This window comes from Haliotis rufescens, unplaced genomic scaffold (genome assembly GCF_023055435.1).
Source record: "Haliotis rufescens isolate VD_foot unplaced genomic scaffold, xgHalRufe1.0.p SCAF_7, whole genome shotgun sequence".
NCBI lineage: Eukaryota > Metazoa > Mollusca > Gastropoda > Lepetellida > Haliotidae > Haliotis > Haliotis rufescens.
Window position 1 is genome coordinate 1,973,403 of NW_025964361.1, and position 18,237 is coordinate 1,991,639.

An 18,237-nucleotide genomic window follows, 5' to 3' on the forward strand; every position below is an offset into this window, starting at 1 on the left:
TTGTTCATGACTTACATCATTGTCTGTATTCATTGTACTCCGTCATTTCTGTTTTAGCATTGTCTATTTGAGTGAGTGTTTTTAAGCCGCTTCTAGCACTTCTAACATTATCATGGGCTTCACACATTCAACCCATGTGAGGACCTGTGAAGATCCGGGGTAGAATAGGTCTTCAGCAACCCATGCTTGTCCTAGCAGGCGACAATGCTTGACGTAAGAGGCGAGTAACGGGATCGGGTGGTCAGGCTCGTTGACTTGGTTGATGCATGTTATCGTATCCCAATTGCGTAGATCGATATCGGAGATATAGCCGGAATATTGCTGAATGTCGCGTGAAAACTCCATTTCACCCCACCTATGTGTCATGACATACAAAACGCTGCTTGCAATCACCATTGTTGATTAACTTGTATAACGTATGCTTATTTGTTAGTTCGTTGTAAAATAGTTTAACGCCATACTCAACAATATTCCAGCTATATGACGGCGGTCTGTAAATAATCAAATCTAGAAAAAACCAAAATCCAGTGATTGACATCATGAGCATCGATCTACGCAATTAAGATACGGTGACATGTATCAACCGAGTCAACAAGCCTGACCATCCGATCCCGTTTGCTGCCTCTTACGACACACATGGGTTGCTGAAGATCAATTCTAACCCGGATCTCCGTGGGTAGTGTATCGTATTTAAATATATTTGTTCGATTCAAAAAAGTATGTCAAATAGACAACCAGTAAAAGACGTCTAACTATGTACATATGCAAGTGTTCGGATAAGGGAGGTTCGATTCCACATAAATCAACAACCAACAACAGCAAGACACAACTGACATTAGTATCAATTTTCATGTTTATCTCACGACCTTGGATCGTGAAGGTTACGTCAGATAAGACATTGCATACCCCCCCCCCCCCCCCCCGACCCCCCCCCCCCGGTCTAACTATATAACATGTTACTGATACTGCAGTTAAGATAAAGACACTCCCACCCCCGCACGAGCAGTACATGACGTCACAGAAATGTAAATGGTTAATTAACATACCTTTTTCTGAAAGGCCGTTTCCTCATTTATGTAATCGCGGAATGTTCCTTGATAGGGCGGTGGAGTACCCAAGAAGTTAAAGCGTTCGCTCATCACGCCAAAGACCCTGGCTCGATTCTTAACATGGGTACAATGTGTGAAGCCCATTTTTGGTATTTCCCGCCACTGGAATATTGCTAAAAACGGACCTCAAACCATACTCACTCACGTGCTAGAATCTTTTTGCAGTGATGTGGTCATGTCACTACAAAGTTTACGACTTTTCTAAATACATTTATATTGTTTATTGAATGAGTGAGTGAGTTAACGTACTCATTTATACGTAGCCCGAAGTGAGGCAGGTCTCAGACGTTAACACTTTAGTGAAACCCACGAGCGCGGGTATGGTGCTGACAAACCAAAAATCATAGGTTTCCGGTGTGCCAAAGGGACGCGACTCTGCTCAGCGAATTGCGGCGCCTTGGACGACTGGGCCAATCGTACCCCCGAGTGTATGAAAACAGTTAGGACTAGATACATGAATATCGGTTTGATGGCATGTCCAGTGTGTGAGGTCAAACTGAACTTCACGTGTCTGTGATTCACTCGGCTCTTCCAAGCCAAACAGACCCTTTTCCAGCACAGGCAGGAATCCATAGTTCGAAGCGGTCACACAAACTAGGGACAGTCGCGAACCTAATATGACTTTATACCTATATGAACCTAATATACCTTATTTCTTACACGTGAAGATCCGGGGTAGAATAGAATAGGTCTTCAGCAACCCCTAGTGTCGTAGAGTGACGTAAGAGGCGAACCCGTGAATATCCGGGTGGGGGGTAGGTCTTCAGCAACCCATGCTTGTCGTAAGAGGCGACTATGTTTGTCGTAAGGGGCGACTAACGGTCATGTCATTGTATCTCAATTGCGTGGATCGATGCTCATGATGTCAATCACTGGATTATTGGGTCCAGACTCGATTAATTACAGATCGCCGTCATACAGATGGATTATTTTTGAGTATTCGATACTTATAGGAGAGGTACGTTTCAACGTTTGATTTTGAGATGTGTATTTTCTGACAAAATACTATTTATTCTTCCTTCCGAGGACATTTATGTGTGCGACCTATAACTTGAAAACTAGTGCAAAGATTCTTTTCAAACACTTTCTGTACCAATAGGAGACGTGCAGTGCGAAGTTTGATTTCAATATTTGAATTTACTGAAATATACAGCCATGTTCCTTTTTTCACTTACACATTTGTGCGACCTATACCCTGAGAACTACTACATGGATTCTTTTTAAGGAACATTTAATTAAAGGAACATTTTCTATGCTAACAGGAAAGGTTCAGTGCACAGTTTGATTTTGATTTGTGTATTCTCTGAAAAAAATTCTTTTTAACTGTTTTACTTCAATATTTGTGCGACCTATAACTTGAAAACTACTTCATGGATTATTTTCCAAATGGGGGTACAGTTTGTATTCCAATAGGAGAGGTGCAGTGCAAAGTCCGAGAAAAGTCAAAAGTCAGTGAGAAAATATTGCTTTTTCATGTCTTGAAGTTGGAGTCGAGGTCGAGGGGGTTAGTGAGCCATTTTGCCTTTTTCCTGTTAAACAAAGAACGACCACTCTCAACAAACGGCCGCCAGGGCGTACGAACCATATGCGGCAGGATCTGGCGTTGCAGGTTTACTGTGAATCCATGCAATACATAACTACTCCACTGCAGCCAGAGGTATTTCGAAGGCAGCGGAATGAGATTGTCTCTGAATGCAAGTTAGCAGTTCTGTGATTACCGGATTCAGACTTCTGACGTCCGTTGCAACACACGAGCAGGTGGCGTTTACACCAATGTGATATCGCCCTAGTAAACTTTGTCTTACACAGACGGGACCGACGTCGAGGGGGGAAGGGACCGAAATTCGGTCAGCAATGAACACCCACACACTCCCTCACATTTCTCACAAAACCCATCAGAATGCATACTTGGAACTAACCCTTCCGTACCTTTGTGATTTTATTTGCATGCTACCTTGTTTTTATTGAAGCGGGTTTCTGTAGCACGCACGGCGTGAAGCCGCGCCTGAGGTGGAGATTGTTTGACTGATGTCTTGGGTTTCAACACGAGGCTTTTGCTGTTAGGGAATTCCACATTAGAGGGGAAAGAATGGAATTTCACTTGCGATAATAAAGTGTCCCTTGAACTTCGACCTACTTTTAGCATAATGACGTCGGCTTAAACGGTGATGATGTTTTGTACGACTGGTAGCATAATCATTACTGATAGTACAGTCCGATACTGGAGCGATGCATTCTTAGTCTGTTTCTGGGATTATCTTCGGCATTTGCGTAACACGCAGAGTTTTATCTTATTTTCCGTACCATTCCGCATCCGTTTTTGAAAAAAAGGTAAGATTTTGAAGTTTTGTAAACATTTGTTCCAGAATGGCGTCTTGCGTACACACACTCACAGTTTATTTCTGCAGCAGTAATATGCATATTTAGACCAGTGCATGCTGCTTTTATCGTAATTTGTGTTGATGTTGTTGACGGTAGAAATACTTAATAGACGCGTGTATGCACGTGCTAATCACTTGGTATGAGGACACATTAGATAACTGACAAAAACGAAAAAGGATTCGTCTGAAAGTAGTTGCCGATGTAATTGGAAAAAGGAACACCAACATGGTATCTGACTGCTGTATCTCCTAAGTTTACAAATAGCTGAATTACTCATGGATTTGATAGGAATAAGCCCACAACACGGATAACCAAAATGATAGGTTTAACCTTGATAGGAATAGATGCACAAAATGCCACTCAATTGAGCCAAGGTTTTTATCATCTTGGTTTATACGCGTAGTCTTCAGTTTGTTTACGGTGTACGTTTCATAAAATGCAGACATATAAAAAATGTTTATTCACCCTCTCTACACAAACAACACGTGAAGCAGCCCCATTTTGATAATAATACTCTGGCGTGGTTGACTGAGACTGTCAAATTCTCTTCTCTTTGTACGTACGCAAGGAAAAGGTAAGAAGAAAATAGTTGTATTATCCAGTTTTAGATATTTTATCCAACACATTCTTAATCATATCATTATCGCTGTTATTGTAATCCTTCTACAGTATACTACAAGTATTACGAACTCAAAGTTTAGTTCGTTATAACCGTAGTTCATTATAAGCATACTTACAGCATATATAAAGCAAATGCCCCGGACGAAAAAACAGTTCATCTTCCCGAGGCAAGGGCGTTAACTGACTCTAAAAGTCCAGTTTCCAGTGGAAACTGGACTTTTGTAGTCAGTTAACTTCCTTTCCTCGGGAAGATGAAAACAGTACATCATATCCGTCAGTTCGTTATAACGTATTATCTGCATATTTACGTGCATGTTTATGAAAACATGTGTTAATCAGATTATTGGACTGGTGTCATTTGCCGTGCATTTGATTAACGGTCCGAACTATTTTGCAACATTTTTTGTGGAACGGTGTATGGTTTTCACAGTATTTGCCCATTTTTTAAGTTCCAGGAAGACGTAGACATATGATATCATGATTTCCTGTGTTTTCGTCATCGTGGTGTGTGCAGTCAGTCACGTGATAGGACAAGACAACATGTCCTGTGAGGCACTGATGGATACTACTAACGTGACCCACGGGTGAGTCTTTTTTTTATTTGGGATTGAATGTTCTGTGCTTATTCTGGTTCAATATTTCGAACATAACTGTCAAATAACCAAACTTTAGAAACAAATGTTATATTTGGGACAACACTTTCTTAGTAAAGTACAGATTCTCGTACTTTTAGGGGGGTTGAGTCCCGTCCGATTTTTGTGCTGGCGATTAGGTGCCTCACTCTGGCAGTATGGGTTCGAATCCCGGGACTGAACCCCAAAAAGTACGAGAATCTGTACTTAACTAAGAAAGTGTTATCCCAAATATTACATTTATTACATTTGACCACTTTCTAAATGGCATTGTGTATACAAAACTTCAGGTTACCTTGTCATCAAATATTTGATTGTTCCCTTCTGCAAAACGTAGATTAAAAGAGGGGCCTGAAGTTAGCAGCGGGTTCGTTATTCGTTTTTCGAATAACGAAAAACAAGCCAGCACCGGGTTCGTTATTCAAAGGCTGTATATTAAACAACTACAGTATTGTGGTCAAATACACTGAAACTCATTTAATATTTTCGTCTTACAATGTCCAAAAGCTGTTTAGTTTTTCAGTACTTTTGAATAACGAAAAACTAAACTGCAGCATTTTAGTTTTCAGTTCATGTCCAACAAATTGACCAATGTGAGGTGGTCTAATCTATGTTCAAGCAGTTTTTAGTTACTAAGGGCTGTCTAAACAGCACCACTCATCTTTTGTCAAAACACTATTCAGTCGGATTCTTTCCGGCAGTTTATGGATGAATAATAACGAACTAAAAGGGAATAGATCAAACTGTATTCACTTTATTTGTAGGAAAGGGTTACACTACTACTTACACTCTTTTATGATAATTTTCATTACAGTTACATGTAGTGAGTTACCCAGACAGTATTTTCTATAAAAAGTCTTTCGCCAGATAGCAGTTATGTTCATTTTATAGGTAAATTTGCTGTGGACAGAAAGTTATATACGTCACAATACAAAACTGATCCATCTGACTGGTATAATACTAAATGGCAATGTATCTACACAGACTGCTTACACTAATGTTTACTGAAGTCTTGAACTCTACTGAACTATAATCTAAGTTAACTACACTATGCAAGTGGTTGTCTAGAACTGTGCAAACAAACGTGAGTTTAACGTTTCACCTATATGATGAATACAATCATGGGATCCATTCTAGATCAAAGTTACAAACCCAAACAAATCTAATGTCATAGTTTCAGACATTCGGAGAGTAGTAAGACATCTTACTGCAGTTGTGTGCTATGTCATCACCATTTACTGACCAGTCATGTAATTTATGAAAACATAGATACATTGTAAGACTGTTCTATAGTGGGTGATGATGGACGCTGACCTGAAACATTTTTCTTCTGTGGGAACGGATATAGGTGGTGTGGTTGAAGAAAGCGATACAGTGGCAGGGTCTACGAGCAGAGGCCACACTCATTGTACAATTAAATTTTCCTATGTTTATTTGTCCTAAAATACAGCCAATATTTAATGAGGGCTACTTCTGCAAAGGTTATCCCACAATTTAAGTCTTTATTGTAAATAAGTACATAAATAAAAGTAGCAGATTCTTTATTCCATTTATTTATATATTTTCTTCGACATGAACTGAATAACGAACCCGGTATTGGTTTGTTTTCCTTATTCAAAAGTACTGAATAACTAAACAGTTGTTGGGAGATTGACCATAGACTATCTTATATTTAATAGAATTGTTGGACATAAACTAAATAACGAACCCGGTATTTGAACACACTCTTGTAGTTGTTTAATATACAGCCTTTGAATAACGAACCCGGTGCTGGCTTGTTTTTTGTTATTCGAAAAACGAATAACGAACCCACTGGAAATACGGTATCTTATATTTGTTATACCAAGTCTGAATAACGACTCGGTGCTGGTTTGTTTTTCGTTATTTAGAAGTACAGAATAACTAAACAGCTTTTGGATGGTGATGTAAGACGAACCTGCTGTCATATATGAAGGTCCGGGCTTAATGACCCACATGGGTACAATGTGTAAAAGCCCGTTTCTTGTGTCCCCCGCCTCGATATTCCTGGAAAAATGACTATTAACTGCTTAAAACCCATCTCATTTACTCACTATGTGGTAGAGTGTTTTGGTTTGGTTTGTTGTTTAACGCCGCACTCCGCAATATTCCCCTTATATGGTCTGTAAATAATCGAGTCTGGACCAGACAATCCAGTGACTGATATCATGAGCATCGATCCGCGCAATTGGGATAGATGATATGCATCAACCAAGTCAGCGAGCCTGACCACCCGATCCCGTTAGTCGCCTTTTACGACAAGCAAAGTCACCTTTTATGGCAAGCATGGGTTGCTGAAGACCTTTTCTAACCCGGATCTTCACGGGTCCTATGTGGTAGAGATACTCATCTGACATTGGTATTTGAATTTGTAGTATCATCCTCTTGTTTAGTTCAACGTTGACGTCATATATACTCACCGCCAAAAGAAACGCGAATACGATACATGTTGGTTAATATATGAAGACTTACTCATATTCAGGAGATATTAGATGGGCACAGACGAATATACTTGTGACGTCATAGGTCCATGACTCGAGAGGCATCATTTGTCTCGTGCAGGATTAGCGTGTAAAGTCTGGAAACCAGCTGAAGCATATCGTGATAAGAATAAAGTCACTATGTGGATGAATTGATATGATCCATATGATAAAAAGTACAATAAAAAAAGTTCACATAATTTCATCGTCACTTTTCTATTCACCTGAAACATTCACCTGGCCCAGTTGTCTAAGGCGCCGCGATTCGCTGTGCAGAGTTGCGTCCCTTGGGCACGCCAGAAACCTATGATTGTGGGTTCAAATCCCGGTTCGCCCCGATTATGTTTCTAGGTTTGTCAGCACCATACCCGTGCTCGTGGGTTTCACCGAAGTGGTAAACGTCTAATACCTGCATCACTTCGGGTTATCCTCCCACATTAAGCTGACACGTCGTGATATAACTGGAATACTGTTATAAGCGGCGTGGTAACACTTGATTGAAAGTCAGTTTTGTTATTATGTGGTACACATGTGTGTGTGTGTGTGTGTGTGTGTGTGTGTGTGTGTGTGTGTGTGTGTGTCTTAGACGACTGGGCCACCCGTGGCCCCCATATAAATGTTGTAGACCGGCGCAGTGCTAAGTGCTACCGTGGACTTCCATACGATCAATACTACATGCAGTATGACTTGGAAGCATGTAGCGCATGGGAGATCTCTTCTCAGCCTGAGTCGATGCTAATACTACGTATACAAACCTCCGGTTTACCACTGACCTGTAAACAACGTTGGACGTGACCTTGAAATGTTAGGTGCCACCATAAGTTGCCTAGACGGGCTTTCTATGAAAAAAACAATGCCACCGTGGAACCTCCATCTTTTGTTTGTGGTCTATTTCTATATCCTGAACGTCAATCTTAGTTTGATGCAAGGAACCTCTTGTCTATTCCAGAATAGCTCCTTCAAATACCCTTAATTTATCAGCACAATATCATTGCTATTTGGTTTCACCAAATTGGTCAACGTCTACGACGTGCATGTGTAGGTCCAATTTCCGAGTCCTGTGATGGGATTCGAACCATGGACCTTCTGACGCCTTGCCCAGAGGTTGACCCTGTCAGCAAGCTGACAGGAAAAGAGTACCATCTGTTCTATGACTCCACCCTGCTACACATGCATGGCGTCCTCCCCCATCACCCTCAGATTTCAACCCATGAAGATCCGGGGTAGAATAGGTTTGCAGCAGCCCATGCTTGTCGTAACAGGCGGGACCGCCTCCGTGGTCTAGTGGTAGAGCGTCCCCCCGGGGAGCGGAATGTCCGGGGTTCGATCCCCGATCGCGTCATACCAAAAGACGTTTAAAGATGGTACTTGTTGTTACCATGTCTGGCGCTCGGCATTAAGGGGCTAAAACAAGGACTGGTCGGCTCGGAGTCAGTATACTGTGTCTGAGTGGGGTATTCTTGTTAAACTGCGGCATGGTATCTCAGTGAGCTAGCACTATAAATCGGCATCAGTACGGACTAGTACAAGCAGCCACACACACACACGTGCATGCACGTCGCTATATAAGTGCAATAATCTTGGACGCGACGTTAAACCCCATTTCACCTCACCTCACCACCGTAACAGGCGACTATGCTTGTGGTAAGAGGCGACTAACAGGATCGGGTGGTCAGGCTCGCTGACCTGATTGATGCATGTCTTCATATCCCAGTCGCATGGATCGATGCTCCTGATGTCAGTCACTGGATTGTCTGGTCCAGACTGGAATATTTACAGACTGTCGTCACATAGCAGGAGTTTTGCTGAGCGCGGCGTTAAACAACAAACAAACAAACAAAACAAGACTTAGAGATTTTCCTTTCACATCAAATCTAACTCTCTCATCTTTCAGGTCTCTGACCACCATCATGGCCAAACACGAGGCCGCACTGTTGCTGTTGCTTGGCTTCGGGGGATTCTCCATCCTCCTGGCTCTCCTCTACAACGCCATCAGAAAGTATGTCTTTCACGACGCCGACAACCTCGACACGACGTTCGACGCTGGTGGGAAAGTCAGCATGAGTTTGACGGCCGTCACTGTAGCCTCGCAGCTTCTGTGGCCTGGTGACTTATTACAGAGCACCACTGTAGCCATCAAGGTAAGTGTTCATCAGTAATCACTTATATGCTTCAATTGCCTCCGTGGTCTAATGGTAGAGCGTCAGCCCAGAGAGCGGAAGGTCCGGGGTTCGATCCTCGGCCGCGTCATACCAAAAGACGTTGAAAGATGGCACTTGTTGTTACCCCGTCTGGCGTTCCGAATTAAGGGGCTAAACAAGGACTGGTCGGCTCGGGGTCAGTATGTCTGAGTGGGGTATTCATGTTAAAGTGCGGCATGGTATCTCAGTGGGCTTGTACAAGCAGCCCAAACCACACGTGCATGCACGCCGCTATATACGGATTATCTTGGACGCCATTTTACCTTACCCCACTTAATGCTTATCAGGGTGTGAGTCTAGGCGTTACGACTTTGATATACTTGTTCACGTTTATAAGAAAACATACAACTTTAACTTCTGATTTATTGCATATAGCGACGTTTCGATGTAGATTCTTACACCGTTATCAGGCTAAAGTGACTACAACCAAGTGAAGAGAGGTTTATATACAGGATATTTGGTGATAAGAAGGGGATGCAGCTGGAAAAAGCTTCTGTAGTACCACGAGGACGTGCACGTGGGTGGTACACGTCTCAGACCTTCATCACTTCGGGCTTCCCTTCCCCACCCCCCATTCCGGGGTAGAATAGGTCTTCAGCAACCCATGCTTGCCGTAAAAGGCGACTATGCTTGTCGTAAAAGGCGACTAACGGGATCGGGTGGTCAGGCTCGCTGACTTGGTTGATGCATGTCATCGATCCCAATTGCGTGGATCGATGCTCATGATATTAATCACTGGATTGTCTGGTCCAGACTCGATTATTTACAGACCGCCGTCATATAGCTGGAATATTGCTGAGTGCGGCGTAAAACAACAAACCAACCAACCAACCAACCCCCACCCCCCTCCCACACACACATCCCACCATGATGTGACTGACAGTTATAACATTATTAAAGCAAACTCACTCATTCCTCTTTAACATAATACGACTTAAGGCATCCATAAGGACCTTATATGGAACTAATCTGAATACAATTGCTCAATGGATTTTGAATTACATTTCTCCCTTTATTTATATACTCTTAAAAAAATTAGGGATGCTGGGAAGTAACTTAAAATTTACAAAATTGTAAGAGATGCTAGTTTCTAGTACATGTTGAATGATAATAATGAAGGAATTGGGAACGCGTTCCACCCGGTAGTGACGTATAACAGTTGATGTTATAACGGCCATCGCTCTTGGAGGACGATAGGGGTAAGATGGGAAAGTTCAAAGTTGACGTTTTTGGATCAGTGTTGAGTAATACCGCCACGATTTGTCAAACGTTCATTCACTGGACGAGGCATACCTCCGAAAGGCGATTTGAGGGGGTCTGTCCCACTCCTCTGACAGCGCCTGGCCACGTTTAGCCAACGTGGTCGGTGGCATATGACGTTGACGTACACGTCTCCCTATCACGTCCCAGGCGTATTAGGGAATAGGGCGTAATAGGGAAAGGTCTATGCTCATTGTTGGCCATGGCATTCGAGGGATGTTGTGCTGCTGGGGGTTGGCGATTCGTGCACGGTGGACACGGGCGTTGTCGTCCTGAACGTCAACACGTCGACCCAGACGCCTTGCACACGGGACAACAAAGGGTGCCAGTATATCTTCCCGATAGTACTGTCCAGTGACCCTTCCTTGCACAATATGGAGTAGGGTTCGGTCAGTCATAGTGATGCCACCACACACTATAACCGATGTACCGCCATATCTGTCATGAGGTCTCAGGTTGACGTTCATTTCGACGTCGCCAGACCTGACCACTGTCAATGAGGTGCAAAGTGAATCGGGCCTTATCTGAATACATGACACGTGACCAGCGATGATTACCCAGTTTTGACGCTGTGTACACCATTGACTTATGTTGGCAGTATGACGTTGTGTAAGGGGCGGCACAACACGTGGTCGTAGACCATTGAGATGAGCTGTAGACGTTTTCCCGCATCGTAGGGCCTTGTTTCGGATCGCTCGATCCTGTACTCGTTCCGTTGACCTGGGACTCCCTGAATGGGGCCGATCGTCAACATGCTGGTACCTGTTCCATAGTCTGTTAATTACAGATTGTAACACATTGAACGTATTGGCCTCTACACGCTGACGTCTGCCAGTTTCCCGCACGCATAGCCCGTAGAAGCTCCGCGCGTTGCAGACGCCGCGTCTCTGGTTCATGCACAAGTAATGGATTAATTCAAGTAATAAATCACAACTGTATGACAGATAAACAGAATCAATAAGATAGAAAGATATAATGATCCACAGAGATAAATCTACCTTCCTTGAAAGTCTCAAAAGGAATGACACCCAATGCACGTGTGTGGCGCTACTCCGTGAGGTACGTGCAAACTATAAGATGTGTGTTGATGTTACGTTTCACAGACATATACCTACTTGCATTGGATGTTTGCCATCAACACTTATTTTTGTTCTAATACTTGGTATTAACATTTATATTACATGATCCTCAACTTACTTCTGAAGAGTACTGTAAAACAGGAAATTAATGCGAGCAGAATATTAATGCGAAAAATGCGAGTGACTGAAAGTCGTATTAATTTTATGCGCATTAATTTTGTACCATCAAAATAAGGAAACAATCAACAAACGAAATAAATCACTTCAGTATTATTTACTAGTATTACATCAAAAACAATGATATCAGATCATTACAAGTTGATAGCAGCCACTGACAACAATCAGTCACAAAGGTAATAGATAAATAAATTACTAGACAAAATAACAAAGTCACCTACACAAAGTGAAGTTGAGTAGTGGTCAGTTCACATCCTGTCAAGCAGCCCAGATTGGCGCCAGCCACGAATTATCCCATCAGTGTCCTTTACAAGCTTGTCAAGAGCAGACACGAACCAACGCGCATGAATCGGTTTCATGACATTAATCCGCAGGTAAACAGGCGTGTGAGGATTGTCACCTGATCTGTTTTCTACTTCTTTTCATCAAAGGGCCGAACGTATATACTAGTACTAACAGACTGTCAACTAAAACAACACCAACACAATGATAGCTGCAAGGAAACCATTCTCTTCGTATTCACTTAGTTACAATTAGAACTTTTAATATTGTGTATTTCCTTCCCTGAAAGAATTTCAGGTTTAAGTCGTTATAAGACCACGTTGGTATTTACAGAATGGTATTGCTGGCACCTTCTGGTATTCCGTGGGTGCGGTCACCAACATGATCCTGTTTCCCGTGCTCTCTGTCCATTTCAAGACAAGGGCTCCAGGAGCGAAAACATTCCTTCAGGTAAACACTATTAAAATAACGCACACATATTTTAGTGAAATGCCTTCATGCAGGAATAAGGTTTTTCATACGATGACAGTATAACGTCTCTATATTTAAGAAATAAAAACGGGTGGGAGTTGTTTATCGTACAATAAACCCTGCAGGGAGAATAAACCATGAGGTGCGCAGAAGGGAGAATAAACCATGAAAGGCGCAGCCCAGAGTGGTGTATTTCCCTGCAGTGTTTTATTGTACGATAAACAACGACCACGAGTCGTTTATTTCTTATATGGGATATCAACATTATGTACAGCCTCTTTTATGATGTTTCCCTAATATTCTCACAATTCTTACTTCGACTATCTCTACCTTTTGTCCCAATACCGATTGCCATATCTCTCCCTCTTTGAACTCGATCGTTCGGCCATGCCCAGCTACCTATATGGGGATTAACTCACTTGACACTTCCCTCTAAAAAATAACGTCGTCCAATTAACGACGTCATCAAGTGTCGAGCACATCTCCAGAAATGACGTGATGATAGAACAATGTTTTATCGTGAAATAATAATCTAAGATTAATATAGCTACTGATATTCCATATCCTACTTTCAGATTATCAACGCTCGGTTCGGGAAGCGAGCCCACATTGTGTATTGCTTCTTCGCACTACTGACAAACTTCGTGGTGATGGTGTGCCTAATGGTGGCTGGCATCGCCACCTTTCAGTCCATGATAAATAATGCCTCTCCGGAATTCTGCGTCCTTCTCATGGCAACCCTCTTTGGTAGCTACTCCTTCGTCGGGGGCCTTGGGACGACCTTCTACGTCTCCTACTTCAACGCTGTGCTCATCTTCATCATCCTTGTATTCTTCATCATCAACATATTCTACCTTGAGAATGCTGGCGACACGAGACTTCTTGGTAGCATGGAGGCCATATTTAAACAGGTCTCCTGTCAGGAAGGACCTGCTGGCAACGAGGGCCGCAGTTACCTAACGTTCTGGTCAGAAGGAGCTATCATATGGGGTATCCAAGGCGTGTTCGCTACGTCATCCTTGACCTTTTGTGACCAGGCGTCTTGGCAAAGTCGTATTGCTGCCAAGCCAGTGCAAGGCGTGTTGGGGTTCTTCGCCGCAACGTACATCTGGTTCGCCATCCCTTCTTCTATTGGAACAAGCACTGGTCTCGCCTACCTCGCTCTCAGCTCCTCAAACTCATCATTCGCCCTACCCTCCTCCGTCATTGATGCAGGTATACAGTGGGGATGTTTCTAAAATATAGTCTCTTTTATAATACAGTAAACTACGGTTATAACGATCTCAAAGGGACTACTATTTTTAGTTCGTTATAACCGTAGTTCGTTATAAGCATATATACAGCATAACCACAGCAAATAGTCGGGACTAAAAAGTAAGTTCGTTATATCCGCCAGTTCGTTATAAGCGTGTTCGTTATAACCGTAGATTACTGTATCTGTAACAGCAGGCACTAGCTAGGATTTGACAAAAAGGAGCATTGTTCTGTTAATCGAAACCTTTCGCAAGTCTAACACTATCGACGCCTCCTTTTAGTGCACAAAATTGATTCGTTCGTTTGTTAAACGCCGCACTCAAAATAGTCCAACTATATGACGAGGATCTGTAAATAATCGAGTGTGGACTAGACAATCCAGTGATTGACATCATGAGCATCGATCCTCCCATTTGGGATACGATGACATGCGTCAACCAAGTCAGCGAGCCTGACCACCCGATCCCGTTAGTCGCCTCTTATAAGCATAGTCGCCGCTTACGGCAAGCATGGGTTGCTGAAGACCTGTTCTACCCCGGATCGTCACGGGTCTGCATGTCCTGCCCTACCGAAACACGACATAACGTTTTCTGAATTAATTGAAGCTAAACTTGTTGCTAGACCACGGCTGTATGATGAAGTGTCTAGACTTACTAAAGGCTCCGTTTCGATTTGGAAAGTAATTCTTCTTTTGATTTAAGTCCGACGCCGAATAACTGCTGTTATTACTATGTTAAAATATAGCTTTGACTTAATAGTCAACTCATAACTACTTCGATGCAGTGTTTACTGAGTGAAATTGGGAAAAATATTTTAAATTGTAATACTGGAAACTTCGAAAATAGATCGAACTGAAAATATACAGACGATTCTTTAACCATGGTAGGAATTATGACGAACTATTCTATGAATAGTTGAGGAAATCACGCATTTGACTGGAATAGACGTGTTATGTCACAGAAAGATCGTTGGGTTCAACCCAATTTAATGCTTTCGTGCCATAACCCTTATCACATTGCGACGAACAAGGATAAATCTCATTTCTATGTTTTGAATTATTGCAGCTTTATTCCCCCTTCTCGAGATTTCAGTCAATAATGTGTTGTCCGTCATCCTGGATATAACCCTGGCCGATGTTGTAGGTCTGGTGACGCCGTTTATCGCACAGCAAGCCCTGGGTTATGGCGGCGGAGTCATGGTGTTAACGATGCTGACGATGGCCTTAATGTCGACGGGGTCGGGCGAGGTGATGGCGGTGTCGTCGATCATCGTTTATGACATCTATCAGACCCACATCAACCCCTACAGGTACAGAAGCACGGAGAAGATGGCTGTAGAGAGGATGGATGATGATTTGATGTGTGGGGTGGCGTTGTCGTTGTTGAGGGTGAGAGTGAAATATGGAAGAGGGTAGCGAGTGGGGTAGTTGGCATTGAGGATAGGGGCTTGGGCTTGATATCAGATTTGGGGGTTTGGTGTCAGAACGTGTCTATGAAGGTTGAGATTTGGGTTTACGGTGTTCGGATTTAGGTACATGTATATGGTCAGCGCATATACCAGAGGGAACTTAGGGCATTAAGGATTTGATCAGGCATATGATAATGATTACCAAGCTAGCTTGGATTTGGGGTTTGGGCTGTTGCATTTGGGACACGATTTGAATTCTGATTATGGTTTGAGTGAACTGTGGCTGGGATTGTGTGTTGAAGCCTGTTTGTTGTGGCTGTGACTGCGGGTGACTGGCTGTGTGTCGATGTGTGGCTGTGACTGCGGGTGACTGGCTGTGTTTCGATGTGTGGCTGTGACTGCTGGTGACTGGCTGTGTGTCGATGTGTGGCTGTGACTGCGGGTGACTGGCTGTGTGTCGATGTGTGGCTGTGACTGCGGGTGACTGGCTGTGTGTCGATGTGTGGTTGTGGCTGCGGATGACTGGCTGTTACGAAGTGGGGTTGTGGCTGCGGCTGCGGATGACTGGCTGTGTTTCGATGTGTGGCTGTGACTGGTGTTGTGGCTAGTTTCAGGGTTCTGGTTGTCGATGTGATTGTTGATGTGGTTGTTGTTGCAAGAAGTAAGAGTTACAGTACGTGGTCAAATGTAGATTAAGGAATGGCGTGATCACGTGTTTAATGAATGTGTTTTAGCACTCGATACCCACAGTGTAAGTGAGAATCCGAAGAAGTTGATGTTTTTTCATACTTTGATATAATCATACTATAAGACATTTACCACTCCCAACGTATCCGACGACGAGATGGACTGTAATGTCTTTCGACAATGTTGTCATAAGACCGGCAAGATGTCTCTTCGCGTGATTGTACTTTCTGCTGACGGAAGCGTTCATAAAATAATATGCCAACGCCTATTTTTCTCGCCTGCGTTGAGATTACTCTGTTGTGGTTCGTACAGTGTTTTCATGCGCAGATGTGGACGTGGGTCAGGATGGATGTGTGGGTGTGGGTGTGGGTGTGGGTGTGGGTGTGGGTGTGGGTGTGGGTGTGAGTGTGAATGTGGATGTGAATTCGGGGGTGGATGGGGATGTTGGTCAGTATGGATGTGTGGATGTGGGTGTGGATGGATGTGTTGATGTGGGTCAGGATGGATGTGTTGATGTGGGTGAGGATGGATGTGTGGATGTGGATCAGAATGGATGTGTGAATGTAGGTGAGGATTGATGTGGGGATGTGGGTGTGGATGGATGTGTGGATGTAGGTGAGGATTGATGTGTGGATGTGGGTGAGGATGGATGTGTGGATGTGGGTGAGGATGGATGTGTGGATGTGGGTCGGGATGGATGTGTGGATGTTGGTCGGGATGGATGTACGGATGTGGGTGGGGATGGATGTGTGGATGTGGGTGAGGATGGATGTGTGGATGTGGATCAGGATGGATGTGTGGATGTCGGTCGGGATGGATGTGTGGATGTGGGTGAGGATTGATGTGTGGATGTGGGTGAGGATGGATGTGTGGATGTGGGTGAGGATTGATGTGTGGATGTGGGTGAGGATGGATGTGTGGATGTGGGTGAGGATGGATGTGTGGATGTGGGTCGGGATGGATGTGTGGATGTGGGTCGGGATGGATGTGTGGATGTGGGTGAGGATGGATGTGTGGATGTGTGGATGTGGGTCGGGATGGATGTGTGGATGTCGGTCGGGATGGATGTGTGGATGTGGGTGAGGATGGATGTGTGGATGTGGGTGAGGATGGATGTGTGGATGTGGATCAGGATGGATGTGTGGATGTCGGTCGGGATGGATGTGTGGATGTGGGTGAGGATTGATGTGTGGATGTGGGTGAGGATGGATGTGTGGATGTGGGTGAGGATTGATGTGTGGATGTGGGTGAGGATGGATGTGTGGATGTGGGTGAGGATGGATGTGTGGATGTGGGTCGGGATGGATGTGTGGATGTGGGTCAGGATGGATGTGTTGATGTGGGTCAGGATGGATGTGTGGATGTTGGTCGGGATGGATGTACGGATGTGGGTGGGGATGGATGTGTTGATGTGGGTGTGGATGGATGTGTGGATGTGGGTCAGGATGGATGTGTGGATGTGGATCAGGATGGATGTGTGGATGTGGGTGTGGATGGATGTGTGGATATGTGTGTGGATGGATGTGTGGATGTGGGTCAGGATGAATGTGTTGATGTTGGTGTGGATGGATGTGTGGATGTGGGTCAGGATGGATGTGTGGATGTGGATCAGGATGGATGTGTGGATGTTGGTCGGGATGGATGTGTGGATGTGGGTGGGGATGGATGTGTGGATGTGGGTGGGGATGGATGTGCGGATGTGGATCAGGTTGGATGTGTGGATGTGGGTGAGGATGGATGTGTGGATGTTGGTCGGGATGGATGTACGGATGTGGGTGGGGATGGATGTGTGGATGTGGGTGGGGATAGATGTGCGGATGTGGATCAGGTTGGATGTGTGGATGTGGGTGAGGATGGATGTGTGGATGTGGATCAGGATGGATGTGAGGATGTTGGTCAGGATGGATGTGTGGATGTTGGTGGGGATGGATGTGTTGATGTGGGTGAGGATGGATGTGTGGATATGGGTCAGGATGAATGTGTGGATGTGGGTCAGGATGGATGTGTGGATGTGGATCAGGATGGATGTGTGGATGTGGATCAGGATGGATGTGTGGATGTTGGTGAGGATGGATGTGTGGATGTGGGTCAGGATGAATGTGTGGATGTCGGTCGGGATGGATGTGTGGATGTGGATGTGGATGTGGATGGATGTTGGTCAGGATGGATGTGTGGAT

General features: G+C 44.0%; 1 protein-coding gene across 2 annotated transcripts in view; it reads left to right on the forward strand.

Annotated features, from left to right (window-relative positions):
- LOC124139626 overlaps positions 1 to 18,237 on the forward strand; it is a 42,414-nt gene that overhangs the window by 16,030 nt on the left and 8,147 nt on the right. Inside the window, exons 1-6 of one of the 2 annotated variants that reach the window (XM_046506855.2) lie at positions 3,267 to 3,440; positions 4,562 to 4,696; positions 9,137 to 9,383; positions 12,575 to 12,691; positions 13,288 to 13,927; positions 15,109 to 15,274. In XM_046506855.2, coding sequence (XP_046362811.2) covers positions 4,590 to 4,696; positions 9,137 to 9,383; positions 12,575 to 12,691; positions 13,288 to 13,927; positions 15,109 to 15,274 — 1,277 coding nt within the window. In that variant the 5' untranslated portion in view covers positions 3,267 to 3,440; positions 4,562 to 4,589. Of the gene's footprint in view, positions 1 to 3,266; positions 3,441 to 4,561; positions 4,697 to 9,136; positions 9,384 to 12,574; positions 12,692 to 13,287; positions 13,928 to 15,108; positions 15,275 to 18,237 lie in introns of those variants that run through there. The other variant, XM_046506854.2, reaches the window with a different exon arrangement.